This window comes from Schistocerca piceifrons, chromosome 9, assembly GCF_021461385.2.
Source record: "Schistocerca piceifrons isolate TAMUIC-IGC-003096 chromosome 9, iqSchPice1.1, whole genome shotgun sequence".
In the NCBI taxonomy this organism is placed as follows: Eukaryota; Metazoa; Arthropoda; class Insecta; order Orthoptera; family Acrididae; genus Schistocerca; species Schistocerca piceifrons.
Window position 1 is genome coordinate 83,586,212 of NC_060146.1, and position 16,966 is coordinate 83,603,177.

General features: G+C 39.8%; 1 protein-coding gene across 1 annotated transcript in view; it reads left to right on the plus strand.

Moving 5' to 3' along the window:
* Positions 1-13,430: 13,430 nt before the first annotated feature.
* Positions 13,431-16,966, plus strand: part of LOC124717239 (cytochrome P450 4C1-like) — a 117,665-nt gene continuing 114,129 nt past the window's right edge. Inside the window, exon 1 of the mRNA XM_047244041.1 lies at positions 13,431-13,675. Coding sequence (XP_047099997.1) covers positions 13,461-13,675 — 215 coding nt within the window. The 5' untranslated portion in view covers positions 13,431-13,460. The remainder of the gene's footprint in view (positions 13,676-16,966) is intronic.

Genomic DNA, 16,966 nt, shown 5'->3' on the forward strand with positions numbered 1-16,966 from the left:
TCCGTAGGATAATTTTAGGTTAAGTAGTGTGTAAGCTTTGGGACTGACGACCATAGAAGTCCCATATGATGTCACACACATTTGAACATTTTTTTATACAAAGCTGTAAGAAATGGCGCGGCATCTTGTGAGGAATACAAAACATTTTTTGTCTCTCCTTCATCAAATCGCTGAAAAAGATGGATGATGACGCTGAAGTGCCAGCAAAAACTGATGCATTAAACGCAGTTTGAACACTTGGTGTGGCTGGAGACGTGTGCGCAGGTGCCGACGTGGCCAGCGAGGGTGCAGGCCTTTAGTCCTGTCCTGGACGACGTGTGTGACCTCCCCAGCAGTCGGTGGACGGCCTGTGTGTGTGTGTGTGTGTGTGTGTGTGTGTGGTTTTTGCAGCCAGGTATGTTTATTGTAAGGTAGAAACGTTGGAGGAGTGTGCTAGCGTTCTCAAACATCAGTGTCCTTGGATCCAGCGGGTCGCTGTGGCCGAGCGGTTGTAGGCGCTTCATTCCGGAGCCGAGCTGTTGCTACGATCGCAGATTCGAATCCTTCCTCGGGTATGGATGTGTGTGACGTCCTTAGGTTAGGCGACTGATGACCTCAGATGTTAAGTCCCATAGTACTCAGAGCCATTTGAACCTTCGATATATTTAGACGTACGATCGATTTGTGGCGGAAATTTAATTACTTGATTTGCAAGATGTTTTCATGTGATTCTCAAACGCTGAAAATATGTTTTATTATGATTTAATGTACCCGTGGTCTAGGGGTAGCGTCTTCGATTCATAATCAAAATGTCTACGGTCCCGGGTTCGATCCCCGCCACTGCCTAAATTTTGATAAATAATCAGCATTGGCGGCCGAAGACTTCCGGTATAAGAAGTCAGCCTCATTCTGCCAACGGCCTTGTCAAAGAGGGCGGATGAGCGGATAGAGGTTCAGGGCACTCTCTTGTCCTAGGGGTGGGAAATTGCCCCTAAAGGCGGAAGAATCAGCAATGATCAACGACATGAGGATGCAGAAGGCAATGGAAACCACTGCATTAAAGACACGTAACGTGTATCCACAGGACATGTGGCCTGTAATTGAAGAAGTGTCATGATCATCTCTCCATTGGCAAAAGATTCCGGAATAGTCCCCCATTGGGATCTCCGGGAGGGGACTGCCAAGGGGGAGGTTACCATGAGAAAAAGATTGAATAATCAACGAAAGGGTAACGTTCTACGAGTCGGGGTGTGGAATGTCAGAAGCTTGAACGTGGTAGGGAAACTAGAAAATCTGAAAAGGGAAATGCAAAGGCTCAATCTAAATACAGTAGGGGTCAGTGAAGTGGAAGTAAGACAAGGATTTCTGGTCAGATGAGTATCGGGTAATATCAACAGCAGCAGAAAATGGTATAACAGGTGTAGGATTCGTTATGAATAGGAAGGTAGGGCAGAGGGTGTGTTACTGTGAACAGTTCAGTGACCGGGTTGTTCTAATCAGAATCGACAGCAGACCAACACCGACAACGATAGTTCAGGTATACATGCCGACGTCGCAAGCTGAAGATGAACAGATAGAGAAAGTGTATGAGGATATTGAAAGGGTAATGCAGTATGTAAAGGGGGACGAAAATCTAGTAGTCATGGGCGTCTGGAATGCAGTTGTAGGGGAAGGAGTAGAAGAAAAGGTTACAGGAGAATATGGGCTTGAGACTAGGAATGAAAGAGGAGAAAGACTAATTGAGTTCTGTAACAAGTTTCAGCTAGTAATAGCGAATACCCTGTTCAAGAATCACAAGAGGAGGAAGTATACTCGGAAAAGGCCGGGAGATACGGGAAGATTTCAATTAGATTACATCATAGTCACACAGAGATTCCGAAATCAGATACTGGATTGTAAGGCGTACCCAGGAGCAGATATAGACTCAGATCACAATATAGTAGCGATGAAGAGTAGGTTGAAGTTCAAGACATTAGTCAGGAAGAATGAATACGCAAAGAAGTGGGATACGGAAGTACTAAGGAATGACGAGATACGTTTGAAGTTCTCCTAACGCTATAGATACAGCAATGAGGAATAGCGCAGTAGGCAGTACAGTTGAAGAGGAATGGACATCTCTAAAAAGGGCCATCACAGAAGTTGGGAAGGAAAACATAGGTACAAAGAAGGTAGCTGCGAAGAAACCATGGGTAACAGAAGAAATACTTCAGTTGATTGATGAAAGGAGGAAGTACAAACATGTTCCGGAAAAATCAGGAATACAGAAATACAAGTCGCTGAGGAATGAAATAAATAGGAAGTACAGGGAAGCTAAGACGAAATGGCTGGAGGAAAAATGTGAAGACATCGAAAAAGATATGATTGTCGGAAGGACAGACTCAGCATACAGGAAAGTCAAAACAACCTTTGGTGACATTAAAAGAAACGGTGGTAACATTACGAGTGCAACGGGAATTCCACTGTTAAATGCAGAGGAGAGAGCACATAGGTGGAAAGAATACATTGAAAGCCTCTATGAGGGTGAAGATTTGTCTGATGTGATAGAAGAAGAAACAGGAGTCGATTTAGAAGAGATAGGGGATCCAGTATTAGAATCGGAATTTAAAAGAGCTTTGGAGGACTTACGGTCAAATAAGGCAGAAGGGATAGATAACATTCCATCTAAAATCATTGGGGGAAGTGGCAACAAAACGACTATTCACGTTGGTGTGTAGAGTATATGAGTCTGGCGATATAACATCTGACTTTCGGAAAAGCATCATCCACACAATTCCGAAGACGGCAAGAGCTGACAAGTGCGAGAATTATCGCACAATCGGCTTAACAGCTCATGCATCGAAGTTGCTTACAAGAATAATATACAGAAGAATGGAAAAGAAAATTGAGAATGCGCTAGGTGACGATCAGTTTGGCTTTAGGAAAAGTAAAGGGACGAGAGAGGCAATTCTGATGTTACGGCTAATAATGGAAGCAAGGCTAAAGAAAAATCAAGACACTTTCATAGGATTTGTCGACCTGGAAAAAGCGTTCGACAATATAAAATGGTGCAAGCTGTTCGAGATTCTGAAAAAAGTTGGGGTAAGCTATAGGGAGAGACGGGTCATATACAATATGTACAACAACCAAGAGGGAATAATAAGAGTGGACGATCAAGAACGAAGTGCTCGTATTAAGAAGCGTGTAAGACAAGGCTGTAGCCTTTCGTCCCTACTCTTCAATCTGTACATCGAGGAAGCAATGATGGAAATAAAAGAAAGGTTCAGGAGTGGAATTAAAATACAAGGTGAAAGGATATCAATGATACGATTCGCTGATGACATTGCTATCCTGAGTGAAAGTGAAGAAGAATTAACTGATCTGCTGAACGGAATGAACTGTCTAATGAGTACACAGTATGGTTTGAGAGTAAATCGGAGAAAGACGAAGGTAATGAAAAGTAGTAGAAATGAGAACAGCGAGAAACTTAACATCAGGATTGATGGTCACGAAGTCAATGAAGTTAAGGAATTCTGCTACCCAGGCAGTAAAATAACTAATGACGGACGGAGCAAGGAAGACATCAAAAGCAGACTCGCTATGGCAAAAAAGGCATTTGTGGCCAAGAGAAGTCTACTAATATCAAATACCGGCCTTAATTTGAGGAAGAAATTTCTAAGGATGTACGTCTGGAGTACAGCATTGTATGGTAGTGAAACATGGACTGTGGGAAAACGGAACAGAAGAGAATCGAAGCATTTGAGATGTGGTGCTATAGACGAATGTTGAAAAATAGGTGGACTGATAAGGTAAGGAATGAGTAGGTTTTACGCAGAATTGGAGAGGAAAGGAATATGTGGAAAACACTGATAAGGAGAAGGGACAGGATGATAGGACATCTGCGAAGACATGAGGGAATGACTTCCATGGTACTAGATGGAGCTGTAGAGGGCAAAAACTGTAGAGGAAGTCAGAGATTGGAATACGTCAAGCAAATATTTGAGGACGTAGGTTGCAAGTGCTACTCTGAGATGAAGAGGTTAGCACAGGAAAGGAATTCGTGGCGGGCCGCATCAAACCAGTCAGTAGACTGATGACCATCCGGGTGATTATGTAATCACTCGTTATGTATTTACAGAGGGTTTCACTTAGCTCTTTTTGCGTACTGTTAGCGGCAGCCTTGATCACACCTGAAAAACTGGTACCTCTAGCTGCGGAGGCCGTGCAGGAGGAAAGAGGGGGGGTAGGGTGGAAGGTAAGAGTGAGTTAGTCAGTAGCTGCACATCGAGCTGAACGCATCAGCAGCTGCCTCCGCTCCCTCTTAGTCTTGTCTGTACATCCGCAGTGGCTTCTTCCTTTTCCAGGAGCAGTTGCAATTGCTTTTGCCTAGTATTCCAGTCTTCGTTTTTTATCTTCGACTTCTTCTGTTTCCAGTTCTCTTTTTCGTTCACTTAGTACATTCACACAACAGAACGGAGTAATTTCTTTAATGCGAAATTATTTAAGACCGGTTGATGAATTGGTTGTATTTCTCAAGACTTGTGGTATAATACTATTTGTAGGAATAAATCTCAATTCGGCGATATCCAAACCCGACGGTATTGTGGAGAACAATGTCCTGGATTGAGACAATTTACACAAATATGTTTCTGCTGCTGTAATATAGCACTGTGATACTTATATTGTCTATGTTGGAGTCAGTTTTAAGCATCTCTACGTAATTTACAGGTGGATAATTAAAAATGTATGCTGGCCAGCATAAGCTATAAGCACTTCTCGGTCTTGAGAGTGGGGCAGACTTACTTGCACATCAGTCAGTTTTTGGGTATTCTTATTACCCCAGTGGACAAGCTGCACAACGTTGATAAACACCACACAGCAGCTATCCTGTAAGTTAGTAGTTAGCTGACACTACATGGCTGTGATTGGCGCAGAGTACAGTGGACCACATCGTAAGTACTCTATGAAAGAGTTAAAAAAGTCTATAACACTTTTACACAGGGTCAAACACACAATCAATTCTGTAGTTATACATTGTAGCCTCTAGTCTGGTAATATCATGTTGTTTAGCCAAGAAGGATGTAAAAGTTTCTCATGGTCGCATGTCTCGACACTTTCTAAAATTTATAAAGTGATTACCCCTACCTTTATCCACACTTGTTCTTGTGATTTCACACATATATTTGTGATAAATCTTTACAGTTGGAGGTCATCCACTTTAAACAGCCTATTCCAGCGGTCTTATCGTTGTCCACAATCACACTGCTGCTTCCCTGATGGTCTTCTCAGAAGCAGAACTCGTGGTTTGATATTAGGTAGTCGCAAATCTCGATTTTATTACAAATCCTGTTATGTTTTTTTTCTTTTGTGTTTCATTTCATTTATGGCCTTCAGATACGATCAATTCTGCCAGTCTCTGATGTAAGATGTGCCAAAAATTAAAAGACGTTTTCGATCACACACACATACAGCCACTAATCGCATGCAATATTTACGTTCGTTCGAACCATATTAATTAAATCGTCATATGCCATACTTAATGTATGGAAAGGATAGTATTCGTGTCTCTTGAGAACATTCCTAGCGTGCATTGCACAAAACGTTTCAGTATATGAAAGCAATAGTATTCTTTACCTATCGTTGTTCTGTGAATTTAAAAACGGTTCAAATGGTTCTAAGCAGTATGGGACTTAACATCTGAGGTCATTAGTCCCCTAGAGTTAGAACTACTTAAACATACTAACCTAAGGACACCAGACACATCCGTGCCCGAGGCAGGATTCGAACCTTCGACCATAGTAGCAGCGCGGTTCCGGACTCTGAATTTACACACAGCCCTACGCAGCGGTGCATCAACAAATTTACCAGAGGCCAGACAACTCTTCCAACTGTAGATACTTACCATTAGTGAAGCCAATGCGATGCCAAATGGACCGCCAGTCTTTAATATTGGTAGGCGAATTGCGACTTCTAACTGACCATAGAAAATTCCACTTCATCCTCGGTTAAAAACTTTCTCCTGTTGCAAAAATACTAGGCCTCGGTAGTCAGACTCTATAAAACATAACAAGTTATTTTAACCGCTTCATTGAAACCAGGAGATATTTGGCAGCACAAATGGAGTAGGAGGGTCCTTATACTATATACAGCAAACAAACTAAAAATGCAAACCTCGTAAGATTTTATATTAGTATTGATCAAAAAGCATACGTTACTTTATGGATCTGACAGTAATATTTATCTGTGGAATAAAACTGTAAACTACTTACATTTTTTCTGAACAAGTCAATCACTTTTTCTTCGAAACCAGGATTATGCACTCTTTTACTGTGGATGCTAAGAAGACACAAGCGTGCAGACGATAGTATTGGGACGGTGTATGTTCTGGCACAAAGTACTGTTATCCAAGATGGCACTGATGACGTCATCCAAGATGGCGACTGTGATGTCATTCCATATGGCGGATTTTGACGGGAAGTTGAATTTTTGTGGGATTATAGGTCAATTGGGCAACCTCCACTAACCTAACCCCCCTCCCCTCCTTCCCCCTCCCCCAGAAAAATGGTGCGGAGTTCAAATTCCAACAGGACAATGTATCACACGTGAATCTTCAGGTTTTGGCGGCGCAAAGACTGTTACATTAAGTTTCGGGTGTGCAGGCGCAAGAAATCTCCTTCTTCTTCTAATATTTCGGCTGTATAACATCGAGCCATCTTCTAATATTTCGGCTGTATAACGTTCAGCCATCTTCAGAGTGAGCCGCAGCTCACTCTGAAGATGGCTCGATGTTATACAGCCGAAATATTAGAAGAAGAAGGAGATTTCTTGCGGCTGCACACCCGAAACTTAATGGAACAATGTATCACACCTCTACTAAGTTAAGAAAAGATACGTCACTTGGGCTACCTCCACTAACCTAAGTCACCAGACTGCCACCTCCTCCTAGGAACTGGCGCCAAGTTTGAATTTTGGCGGTAAGGAAAGGTCACTTGGGGTTTCTCTAGTAACCTAAGAAAATTGCGGCAAACAAAATTCACCTCCACTAACCTATGTCACCCATCTGCCGCCTCTTCTTAGGGGTTGGTGGGAACAATTTATTTAGGGATGGAGTATATTTATCAGAGTGATACAGAGCACACGCTCTGACATGCCTCACAGCATACAGACCTGCAAACTACTCCTGCATAACTCATGTATAATGCTCTACACTTGTGCTTGCTAATTGGAAACTACAAAAATAACGCAATGGACAGCCTACAGATATGCAAACCACTCGTAAATAATTCAATACATTTACGTCCAGAGAGACAAACAACTCCTAAATCATCAAAATAATAATCCATCTAAAAGATTCTGCAAACATGGTTGCTAATCGTCAACTGTCGAAATCATGCACCAGTCTTTATTTAACTCTTTCACGCACAACTAATTTGACCAAAAAATAGCTCTAGAAGTACATGACTTACTTTTATTGTCAAAAATTCATACAAGCAGCATATTTATAATAGAATGAACATAATTATTACCATTGTACACAAAATTCAATTTTTATAATTATTGTTGGTCACAAGGGATGTGGTTCATTTTTGTACCACCATACATCAAGATGCATGATAGTCTTGGAAGCATGTCTTCCTTTTCTCTAAGCATAGAGGAACCTTACACTCACTACACATACAGTCGGTGCGAATTTGTTGTTTCTTGGAACTACATGCTGCACACCTCCTCTCTGTAGATCTTTCTGGCTGATGAGATGAGCTTTCAAGACGCACAGATTTCGGAACATTGGGTTTCTTCTTGTTGAACTGGAGATGGCTGTTCAGATTTGCTTTTTACCTCTTGAAGCTACCGAGGCAGGTGCCACTAAATCATTTGCGATTTCTCTTCTGAAGTCCTTCAGAGTCATCTTAGGCAACTTCATTTCTTTATGGATGATGAAAGCATTCACCACAATGACATCAATAAAGTACCAAAATATTCTGTGCCACCACTTTCTGGCCTTTCTGTCAGTTTCATATACGCCCTTCAGCTGGTCAAATTTATCTACACAATTCATGTTGGCATTGTAATCGGAGAGAGCAATGGGGCAAAAATCTTTTACTTCATTTCCATCTTTTTCCTTTCTTGTAACCTCTGTTGTTTGAGTTGGATCACGGAAATTTGAAAGCAGATGGACGGATCTCTTATCTTTCCACTTCATCACACTAAGGCCTGTATTGCTAGTAGCCCAATCATAGTCACCTCTTTTCATTTCCTTGTTACTTTTCAACATAGGTAAAGATTTTCTACTTGGATTCACTGTACCAGAAGCATGTATTTTGTTTTCTTCCAAATCTGGAAGGAGATCTGGGCTACTGAAATAATTATCAAAGTAAACTCTGTGATCCTTACCTTTAATATTTTCAGTCAGGTCCTTTACAACTCTTTCTCCCAATTTCTTTTCCACAGCATTATCTTCCTCTCTTGTGTAAATATCAAACTTCCATGCATAGCTAGATTTGTCTGCTAGTACCCACACCTTGTAGCTTCTCTTGATAGGCGTCTTTGATAAGTACTGTTTTATACAAGATCTTCCTTTAAATTTAATCATAGATTCGTCCACTGCCATTCATTCATTTGTATTAAGTGCTTTCTGAAAGTTATGTGAAATTCTTTCTAGGAAAGGACGCAACTTACAAAGTTTATCATAGTTGGTGTTCCCTCGTTGTGGCATTTTACTATTGTCATTCAAATTAATCTTCAACAGACCAGAAAAAGACCGCTACACTCCACGTCTCGTGAATGAATGTAGCTTTCCGAGTCCTCACCCATCTCGAGATGCGCCCATGTCGAGGAGCTTAGCACTCCTAATCGATGTGTAGTAACATATTTCAAAGTGCCGTGATGTAGTAGCAGACACTTAAGAAGAACAAGAAACGAATAATTTTTAAACGCGATGGAGCTCCAGACGGATGGATTTCGACGCAGTTTTACGTAAATCAACCAGGCTATCAACTTGAAAGTATTGTTCTAGAGGCTAGGATCGGTACCTGGAAGGTATTGGTAAGAGAGAACATAAACACACGCAAGACTACAACGTTCTGCACTTAAAACGGGCTATAATGTTAGATCGCCTGAGTTTCTAGCCTATCAGTCGTGTGGAATGTAGCGGTGTTAATATTCCATTTTAGAAATATATTTCAAGCGCATGAGATACATCCTTCTTCCGGTTTTCTACGATAAACTATGTTATCAAACCATAAAAAGAAAAACCTACTTCTGTAAAACATTTTCTCTGCGTGACACGAGCACAATATAGCTTTCTGGAGACGTATAGCCTCCACCGTTCACATCCGATCACGGTTCAGAAATTATACGATTCCTCCATCAAGCCTATATAAAATAATTGTTAGTAGTGGGGGATAGCTCCTACAAGGAAACAGATAAAAGCATAGCAGCAGCGTCCGACATGTAAAAATTACATTCATTCCGTCACTAAATCTGTAAACAGCACATCTTTCAGGCAAATGTGTATGCGGGGATTGCAGCACCTTACAAGCACCTAGCGCTAACTTAATTTCGATGCTGAATTCTCGATTTTACACCGAAGATGCGACAGGGGGGGATGGAGTACATCGCATAAATCAAAGTTCGTTTAGAGGAATGTGTCAAGTTTCATCACACATGAGATGGAAGTCCTTTGATGACTGACAGGTTCACCGTTAACGATCGCAAGTAGACAGAGCTTTAAACCTCATACAGAACACGTGGCTGTATACGAGTAGAAGGCAGGCTGTGTCACGCGACTGATTTATCCGGACCACACAGTGGAAAAATTGACATGCAGCAACTTCTCCTCCTCTAGAATGCATCAGTCAACCATTAAATCGTACCTCGTTACAGCATCTCAATCGATCACCTCGTCCACTCTGCTATCCTTTAATGCAGATGCAAGTAAGTTTAGAGGTGAATGTTCTCTGTCTTCCTTAAAACATCACATGCAGTAGTCAACTAGCGTGTATCACTGGTACCTCAATAGAAATACAGTATAATGCTGCTTCGACAGAAAAAGAAATTGACTGGCTCCCTGATTCCTTTCGTTTTGGTGTCGACGTTTTCTTGGATTCCTCTTGTTGCCGCATTCTTGTTCCCATGAACAAATTGTTCGGCGCGAACCAGAAGATACGCAAGTATTTCCTGAATTTCACCGCATTTCGGTGTATATTCGGTCAATTCATACTTATTCCCTCGTCATTTTTCGCAATTCCATCGATTTTATGTCGGATAGATCCATGCGATCAAGACATAACCTCTCGTTATGTGTTCTAAAATTGCTTGTAAATGTAGCACAGCTGCCTCCACTGATCGGCAGCCGCAATGTAGAACTATTCTCATCTGTGTCCAGTCACCTCCACATTCGGAGAGCATTTACTCTGTTTTCTGTGCGACTGTGTATATGCATGGCTCGCGGATGGCGAGAAATAGATGAAAGAAGAAAATATAAAAAAAGTAATAAATGAAGTGGCCGAATACAAACGTCTAAAAAATGAGATGGACAGGAAATGCAAAATGGCTAAGTGGGAATGGCTAGATGAGGTATGTAAGTATGTAGAAGCGTATATCACTAGGGGTAAGAAAGATACCGCCTACAGGAAAATTAAAGAAAATTAAAGAAGCCTTTAGAGATCAGATCTAAAACCAGTCGTAAGCAAAGAAGGGAAAGCAGAAACATGGAAGGAATATATAGAGGGAATATATAGAGGGTCCATACAAGGGAGATGTACTTGAGGGCAATATTATGGAAATGGAAGAGGATATAGAGGAAGATGAGAACGTAAATACGATAATGCGTGGAGAATTTGACAAAGCAGTGAAATACTTACAGCGAAACAAGGCCCCGGGGGTAGACAACATTCCGTTAGAGCTACTGAATAGTCTTGGGAGAGTCTGCCATGACAAAAATCTTCCATTTGGTAAGCAAGGTGTATAAGACAGGCGATACACCTCAGACTTCAAGAAGAATATAATAATCCTGAAAGCAGGTGCTGACAGATGTAAAAATTACCTAACTATCAATTTAATAAATGGCTCTAAGCACTATGGGACTGAGGTCACCAGACCCCTAGACTTAGAACTACTTAAACTTAACTAACACACCCATACCCGAGGCAGGATTCGAACCTGCGACCGTAGCAGCAGTGCGGTTCCGGACTGAAGCCCATAGAACCACTCGGCCACAGCTGCCGGCTCTTTTAATAAGTCACAGCTGTAAAATACTAACACGAATCCTTTACAGAAAAATGGAAAAACTGGCAGAAGCTGACCTCAGGGAATATCAGTTTGGATTTCGGACAAATGTAGGAACATGGGAGGCAATACTTCTCTTTGAAGACAGGTGAAGGAAAGGGAAACCTACACTTATAGCATTTGTAGATTTACACAAAGCTTCTGAGAATGTTGATTGGATCATTCTATTAGAACTTCTAAAGGTATCAGGGCTAAAATGCGGGGAGCAAAAGGTTATTAACAGTTTGTAGAGAACCAGATGGCAGTTATAAGCACAGAGGGTCAGAAAAGGGAAGTAGTGGTTGAGATGGGAGTGAGAAAGAACAGCAGCCTATCCCCGATGTTATTCAATCTGTATATTGAGCAAGCAGTAAAGGAAACAAAAGAAAAATCTGGAATAAAAGTCCAGGGAGAAGAAGAAAAACTTAGAGGTTTGCCAGTGACATTGAAATTCTATCAGAGACAGCAAAGGACTGAGAAGAGTAGTTGAATGGAATGGTGTCTTGAAAGGAGCATATAAGATGAACATCAACAAAAGCAAGGCGATGGTAATGGAATGTAGTTGAATTTAATAAAGTGATGCTGAGGGAATTAGATTAGAAAATGAGACACTTCATGTTATAGATGAGTTTTGCTATTTGGGGAGCAAAATAACTGGTGATCGTCCGAGAGGATACAAAATTCAGAATGGCAGTGGCAAGGAAAGCGTTTATGAAGAAGTGAAATTTGTTAACATCGAGTATAGGTTTACGAGTCAGGAGGTGTTTTCCGAAAGTAATTGTATGGAGTGTAGCCATGTACAGAAGTGAATCATGGACGATAAATAGTTTAGACAAGAATTGAATAGAAGCATTCGAAATGTGGTGCCACAGATGAATGCTGAAGATTAGATAAGTATATCACATAACTATTGAGGAGGTATTGAAGTATTAAACAGAACTGGGGAGAAGAGAGATTTGTCACACAACTTGACTAGAAGAAGGGATCGGTTTGTAGCACATGTTCTGGGGCATCAAGGGATCACCAGTTTAGTACTGCAGGGAAGTGTAGCGTGTAAAAGTCGTATAAGGAGACAAGGATGTGAATAAAGTATTCAGATTCAGAAGGATGTAGGTTGTGGTAGTTACTCGGAGATGAAGAGGCTTGCACAGGATAGAGTAGCATGGGGAGCTGCATCAAACCAGTCTTCGGACTGAAGACCACAACAACAAAATTTTTTTGTTGTTGTTAAGGTGAACTTTTACAAACTACCTGTAGAAAGCATATAACACTAATAAAACTGAAGTGTTACAAGTGAATCAAATTCAAAGTATGTAAATTATTATTTATGCCTCTCTATAATAAAATTTTATTTAATTTACCTCCTCTCGAAGAGTTAATTGACATTTTATTCGCAACAATGTTTTTCATTTCATGCACTGTTTATAAGGGGCGATCAAAACGTTTCCGCAGCACATATGCAACGTAGCGATGCGGATATTTAAGCACCGATAAGTAGCCAAGAGATTAAACAGCATTCGTGTCTTTTTCAGATGAGTCTGCAGTAAATGCAGAAAAGACAGAGTTGGCGACGTTGTTACTAAGTGCTTCTAAGCAGGGCCAACGTGCTGTTATTCTTTTCTTGATTGTGCAGGAACAAACACCAGTAGACATTCGTCAGAGGATTAAGAATACGTATGGCGCAGCATATCTGTCGAAATCCACCACTGTGGAATGGTTCTCCACGTGCCGTGCTGGTCGCGGCTCCACTCAGGACGCCCGTCGGCCTGGGAGGCCAGACCCATCCAGCCAACTCAAGTGGGAGGCAGTCGAGCACGCGCCTTGCAGCCCTGAACACACACCGCGTGACTATCGCACCTTCAGTCATTTGGAAACGGACTTTAAGGGTGGCCGATTCCTGTCGTGAGGGGCTGTACACTTATTCACGCACCAGAACACAGTGTTTCACTTAATGGGTATTTTCATCTTGGTGCATCGCCTGGATGATTGCCTCAATGACCATGGCAAGTTTGTCTCACTGGCACACCGATTCTGGACTGTATGTTTTCTGACAGAAACATTTTGACTGTTCCTTATATGAACGTAATACTTTTAAAACGCCAGTGTTGTTGACGAATCATTTGGTGCTGACTATTATTTCTGAACGTTACTGTACACAGTACTGAGAAACATGAGAATATGTGACCAGCTGTGTTCTGACTGCAGGTCGGTTATTGGGAACCCACATTGCCTGTTAACCTATGGCGTGGTGGCTGTGGCTGTTGGTGCAGTTGGTGGTGTGGTGCTGTGCCGGCTTGGTGGCGGTGTTGTGGTGGAAGTGGACCACCAAGCCCCACATCGACGCTCCAGGGCCGCCTACGCTGCCCATCATTGGGAACATTCTGGACTTACTCGACATGCCGTTGACCCTCCGTAAGATGTTCGACCTCCACCGGCAGTATGGGGACTTGACAAGGTGAGCTTATGGCATCTGGTGGGAGAGTGGTTGGACACAACAAAATGTACAGACTGAAACATGACGTCTAACCTCTGGAAATAAGTAACGTAATTTTGGACGATACGATACTTCTGCATAACTCGAGGCTTTACAGTATTAATTAAGTGGATAATTGTTCTTTTGATACTTGTGAACTGAAACTGAAGGTTGTCCCCTTGTCTCGAAGTGATGCAAAGCGGAGTAACCCTCAAGTATCTGTTCTGATACATCACTTCTATTAAAAACTTAAGGCACAGTCTTAAAGGTTCGATGATCCCTTCAAAAAGAGAGCTATGTGATTAAGTACGCTTTAGAGGCCATTTTATGGCGACTATGCCCTCCTGAATAGATATCTATTGGGGACATGGACGCAGTTTTACAAATAGGAGCATCTTGTATACAAATAACCGTAAAAAATCAAATGTCCCATTTTTTAGACAAAACAAAACGTAATTATGGGTATGTAAAACGACATTTTCATGTATAAATAACTGCAAAAGCTCAATTTACACACTCATTCCAACCGAGAGCGCAAATTGATAGGTAGATGGAATTGTGCATTCAGTTACTTTCGAAGTAAAGCCACATTATGAGTAAAAATTCCAGATCCTGAAACTTATTACTATTATTTTTAAGTTTCTTCAATCCTTTGTATCTCAGTTTAATACTTCCATCTTCAAAAAACAGCATATTCCAATCTGTAATTAATTTATTATATCTGTTTGGTAAAATGGTCATAAATTTTTATAAAATTCCATAGAAATTTTTCCTTGTGTCTAGTTTTTAAATATACATCATCTGCAATACAAAACAATTCATTAAGTTCTATATCAATAATCTGTTTAAACAAATTGGAATTCCTTCCATTATTAAGCTTCTTCGGTAGAGTATCCATTTACTTTGATCAAAATTTAATAAGTTTATAATTTTTTTCATGAAAATATGACTAATGTGTGGTACCAACTTAAATTTGACGTTTTTGTTGAGAGAAATAACAATCCAACACAAGGCAAGTTGAATACAATATTTCTAAAACAAATTTAAACCATCTTATAGAACATTTGAGAAGACAGGACTGTACTGACCGTATTGATGTATTAAAGCAAATTTATAGGAAAGACGAATACAAAATAAGATTTTATAGTTATAAAGGAAGCCTTATATAAATATGGGAAGAAACAGAAAACGCATATTTTCTCTTTTTATGATCGCCAAACAACTTGCGAATTGTAATTTTCCAATAAATAATTTACCAAAAATATTACAAAATTATACTAAAACCAATTCATCATTATTAGAAGTTTCCACCCAGTAAATAGAGATTTAGAAAACAGTGGGGACAATAAAAATTAAATAATAAATTCACTCCATTGGTGTTGTAATTGTGTTATGGATTTTATGTTTATGTTACAGAAGATAGAAGAACTTTTTCAATATCCAGGGCCTCCATTTGTACGAAAAAAATTTATTTAAATTCTTCTTATTAAATTTTGTGTGTTGTAAGTGGTCTGAGAAAAAAGCAACAAAAATTCTACTGGGGTTTATACTGTGGAAAAGATAGCAGAAATCACATATAATGCACCTCAATTAAGGTCTTTGTTTTTTAAAGTAGATGATGACTATGAATTTGTAAACTATATGCAACATGATAAAAATGAATAATGACCATATGCTAATCGGTTTATTTTATTTTTCAACACATACCTTTTATCATCATGATGACTCAATGCATAGATTACATGTTTTTCACTTCGAATCATATGCATCGTTCTATATCGTTAAATAAACAATCTTTATATGCTACTAAACTCTTTCTGTTTTTAACAACACATATCTTAACACCTTTAGGTTCTTCTCTATTTTATCACAAACCTTATAAGCATACCTTCTTGGTCTCAAAGTGTAGAATTCTTCCATTATTTTTCCATTACATTAATCCCTCATGTTTCCTAAGACTTTTTTGTTTACCTGTGGAATACCGTAAGTATCATCTGTTGGATAATCACTCATATATAAATAATCAGTCACTGAGTTCGTGCTTTCATACAAATCTTCAATCTCTATATTTTAAATGTAACTCTCTGTGTCTTGGGAACACAGTTCAATACCTTCTCCTTATTTTTGTTTCATTGCACCATAGTGTAAATCCTACATAAGTTCTTTAGGTAGATCGAGTATGCACATGCCAACGTAGACTAGCATATTAAACTTGATTTTTCTCGTAATCGTGTGAATACCAACAATTTTTCATTAAATATAGTTTTTCCATTAAAATTTGGCTTAGATATTAGTTTATCACTGTTTTCACCATCTGGAACTAATTTTATATCCATCCTGCTTCTTTTATTTTCCACTGTCTTACCAAACACTGAATTATTCATTACCTAGTATAAATATTTTTCAAAATTATTCTTCGATTGCATTCCCATTTGAGCATTCTAATCTATATATTTCTTCAACCAATCAGATTGTTTAAATTTTAAACTTTTTCTTAACTTCATTCCTAGATACAAGTATTGTTTAAGATTTCTGTAGTGAACTATATAAATATTTTTATCATTCAGAGCATTCAGAAACTTACTTTCCTACATTCTTGGAAAAATGTTATTATCAGGAGCGAATGGTAAATCTGTATGCAAATCATGTAAATCTTTTTTATATTCGAGATCTACTTAAAACCTATATCCAATTTTAGAAGTGTCTGATGTTTCACTTGTTTTCATATGATCAAAATTATTTTGCTCATCCCATTCAAATTCAGAATGCGGCAAATACTGACTCATAGCATAACCATGTAGGTTGTGTTCATCTAAATATGCTAAATAATTTGATGTCTTTTTATCAACAAAATCTTTCATATATTTATTATTTGCTTTGACATATGTTTTACAACAGTGAGATACACCACTCCTTATTCATTTTTCTACCATTAAAATCATATCATGATTGTATAATAAATCAAATGGTTGTTTAGTCATTTTCAACTGTGCACCCCACGATACACCAGCTGCAGTAAAATTACCAAGAAGGATCTAAGTCATAAGATGTAATATAAAACTCCACCTAAACAGGCCATGAGAGCCCAATGGTACCAAATGGCCGCTGTGTCATCGTCAGCCCACAAGCGTCATTACATGCTGATGTGGCGGTGCATGTGATCAGCACATTGCTCTCTCAGCCATATGTCAGTTTACAAGACCAGACCCGCTACTTCTCAACCAAGTCGCTCTGCAGTTTGCCTCACAAGGGCTGAGTGCACCCAGTTTGCCA